This window comes from Capsicum annuum, chromosome 8, assembly GCF_002878395.1.
Source record: "Capsicum annuum cultivar UCD-10X-F1 chromosome 8, UCD10Xv1.1, whole genome shotgun sequence".
NCBI lineage: Eukaryota > Viridiplantae > Streptophyta > Magnoliopsida > Solanales > Solanaceae > Capsicum > Capsicum annuum.
In genome coordinates this window covers 148,319,008-148,322,049 of record NC_061118.1, presented here as the reverse complement: position 1 = coordinate 148,322,049, position 3,042 = coordinate 148,319,008, and the positions used below count along the sequence as shown (strand labels likewise).

Below are 3,042 nucleotides of genomic sequence, written 5' to 3'. Positions count from 1 at the left end.
TTTTTTAATTTTATTACACGTGCCGAGTAAAATTAAGGGACTATGCCTTACTTCATCGTAACATATTTTGATTTGATTCGGAATTTAAGAAAATAAATAAAAATTTTGAATGTTATAATCTTAAACTAAGGTTATGCTTAAAATATCTTTTAATTTTGTAGTTTTTAATATGCTATGTATAAAATTAGAATTAAACTATTATCAAAAAGAGGAAAGAACTACTAATTATTCTTGAAGTGTACCAAAAAGTGAAGTTGATTATTATTTTTTTCGTCTCATTTTATGTGTCGCTTTTTGATTCGACATAGGGTTTAAGATATGAGTAATTATTTTGTAAAGTTTATAAAATTACTGCTCTTAAAATTTACTTTTTAATTATTTTTTTCTTACCGAGTGAGATTCAATAAGAATAAAATGGAATATGTTAGTAAATAATTGGCAAATAAAAAAGGATCCACATTCTTCTTTGGGAAAAAGGAAATAGTAAATAATTGGCAAATAAAAAAGGATCCACATTCTTCTTTGGGAAAAAGGAAATAGCCATCCATTTGGACGACACCAAACATAACACATTCCTCGCTAATCGACAGGTTGACATGTATTCTAAATGCAGCTCTCTAGAATATGCGCAACAGGCTTTTAATGAAGTTTCGAACAAGAATTGTCAATCATGGAATACGATATTATCCGCTTATTATCAAAGGGGCCTTTTTGGAGAAGCCTTCAAGGTGTTTGATGAAATGCCTGAACCAAATGTTGTGAGTTCTAACTCGATTGTATCGAGTTTGACTCGTTGTGGGCTTCCAGGAAAAGCGATGGGTTTTTTCAAAAGAACGGGATGAGTTCTTGATTGATGAGTTTACGGTTGTTGGTGTGGTGAATGCTTGCGCGTGTTTGGGGGTGTTGAGGTTGGTGTGAGGTTTAATCTTGTTGTTTGTACGCGCTAATTGATGCTTATGGGAAATGTGGGAAACCCGAGTACTCATATCCAGTTTTGTGTCTAATGCATGAGACGGATGTATTTTCCTGGACTTCGATGTTGGTTGCTTATATACGTGCATCTAGATTGGCGGAAGCGTGCTCGCTTTTTGATAGCATGCCGGTCAGAAATGTTGTGGCTTGGACTGCTTTGATCACAGGATTTGCGCAGAATGGAGAAGGAGAGAAGGCTTTGTGCGTCTTTAAGGAAATGCTGGAAGAAGGTATTGTACCAAATGCATCCACTTACGTTAGTGTTCTAGGTGCTTGTGCAGACATACCACTTATAGAAAAGGGGAAGCAGCTTCACGGACACATTTTTGGATATACACATTTAATTGATTTGCATAATGTCTTTGTAGTTAATGTTTTAATTGACATGTATTGTAAATGTGGAGACATGATATCTGCTATGACATTGTTTGAGAGGTTAGATGGGAAGGATCGAGTTACTTGGAACTTGATAATACTTGGGTTTGCTTAAAATGGGCACGAAGAGATGACATTATGCATGTTTTACGAAAGGATTGAAGCCGGTACAAAACCAAATCATGTAACTTTTCTTGGGGTTTTATCTGCTTGTAGCCACTGTAGTTTATTATCTGAAGGATTCCACTATCTTCATTTAATGAGGAGGGAATACAGTATAGTTCCCCAATTAGATCACTATGGGATTTTAATTGATTTACTTGGAAGGAAGAATGTGCTTCGAGAAGCTGCAGAATTAATCAAGGGAGCTCCTTGGGGGAACAAAAAATATTGGAATGTGGGGTGCACTTTTGGGTGCTTGCAGGGTACAGGGGAACTTGGAACTTGCTAAAAGAGCAGCAGAAGCTCTATTTGAGCTGGAACCTGATAATGCTGCCAGGTATATTATGTTGTCCAACATCTATACAGCAGCAGGAAGGTGGAATGATGCCCGCAGACTGCGAAGGTACATGGATAACAGAGGATTGATGAAAGAAACAGCTTATAGTTGGATGGAAATAAAAAATATCAGACATAAGTTTGTCACTAAAGATAAGTCTCACAGTCGGTCAGAAGAAATGAAAGAGTTGCTACTTAAACTCAGATCCAATGAAGAATGCTGGATACGTACTTCATATTGAAAGCTAATGAATGAATGTAGGTCCGCTCCTGGGTGATCTTTCTGTGCCTTTATTTAATGCTTTTCAATTTGGCGAGGAAAATATGTTTGTTCTTTCACATGGACCTGTTAGCTATCACAACCATTCATTTTCTTATGTACCACTGGATTTTGTTTATTTAAAGATCCCGTTTCCAGCATCCAAATGTTTCTCAAGGGCAAAATGGTATTGATGTCATGCCTATTACTTCTCTTAAATCATGATCCAGTTAAAATTCTTAATGTTGTTATTGCCTAAATATGACAATTCCTGTTATTCAGTATACACTGATTCTGTCTCTGCTGTTGCTATTGCTTGCAGGTTACTATATCTGCATAGTTTCAGTGAAGCGCAAACCCAGTCGGCTCAAAGTTCCCCACAGCAGTATTAAGACGCTGGGATAAGCTAACGGACAAATAAAAAATCAAGCGCAAGAATATTCAGAAGATATGGTGTGGCACAAGACAGCTCTGAGGTATACTGCTATCTCTATTTGAATTTTTACTATGACAATTTCTGAAATTCTGGTTGTTGTACCACTTGTACCTTGTTAAAACCCAACTTTGCTGATCCTGATGCCGAACCATATTGCCTCTAGCCGTTGCATTTAAAGTTGAGAGGGAATATCTATTGTGTGGTTCACTAACTAGTAACTTACCTTGGTGAAAGAGGAAATAAAGTTTGCGGGGTTTTGGGGGGGGGGGGGGGGGGGGGGGGTGGGGAAAAAAGAACGGGTCCAAAGGAAAAGGTGTCATGGTAACTATTTATTACGATTTGGTACAATTTTTGAAAAAACATAGATTTTATTAGTGATGTGATAAAAAACTGTATTTTCTTATTCGAATTTCGTGTAAATCGTGAGAATTTCTTATGTTTTACATATTTTTTCTAAAACGTAAGAAATTATTACGTTTTACAAATAAATATGTAAAACATA

The 3,042-nt window shown here is 36.4% G+C and overlaps 1 protein-coding gene across 5 annotated transcripts in view; it reads left to right on the top strand.

The window, feature by feature from the left end:
- The first annotated feature begins 334 nt into the window (after window positions 1-334).
- Window positions 335-3,042, top strand: part of LOC107856806 (pentatricopeptide repeat-containing protein At2g35030, mitochondrial-like) — a 13,824-nt gene continuing 11,116 nt past the window's right edge. The window contains exons 1-2 of one of the 5 annotated variants that reach the window (XR_007043557.1): window positions 335-2,107; window positions 2,427-2,702. Coding sequence is in view for 1 of the 5 variants with exons in the window: in XM_047394538.1 (XP_047250494.1) it covers window positions 1,004-1,202; window positions 2,427-2,509 (282 nt within the window). In the remaining 4 variants the exon portion in view is untranslated. Of the gene's footprint in view, window positions 2,292-2,426; window positions 2,703-3,042 lie in introns of those variants that run through there. The other 4 variants (XR_007043558.1, XM_047394538.1, XR_007043555.1 and 1 more) reach the window with 4 other exon arrangements.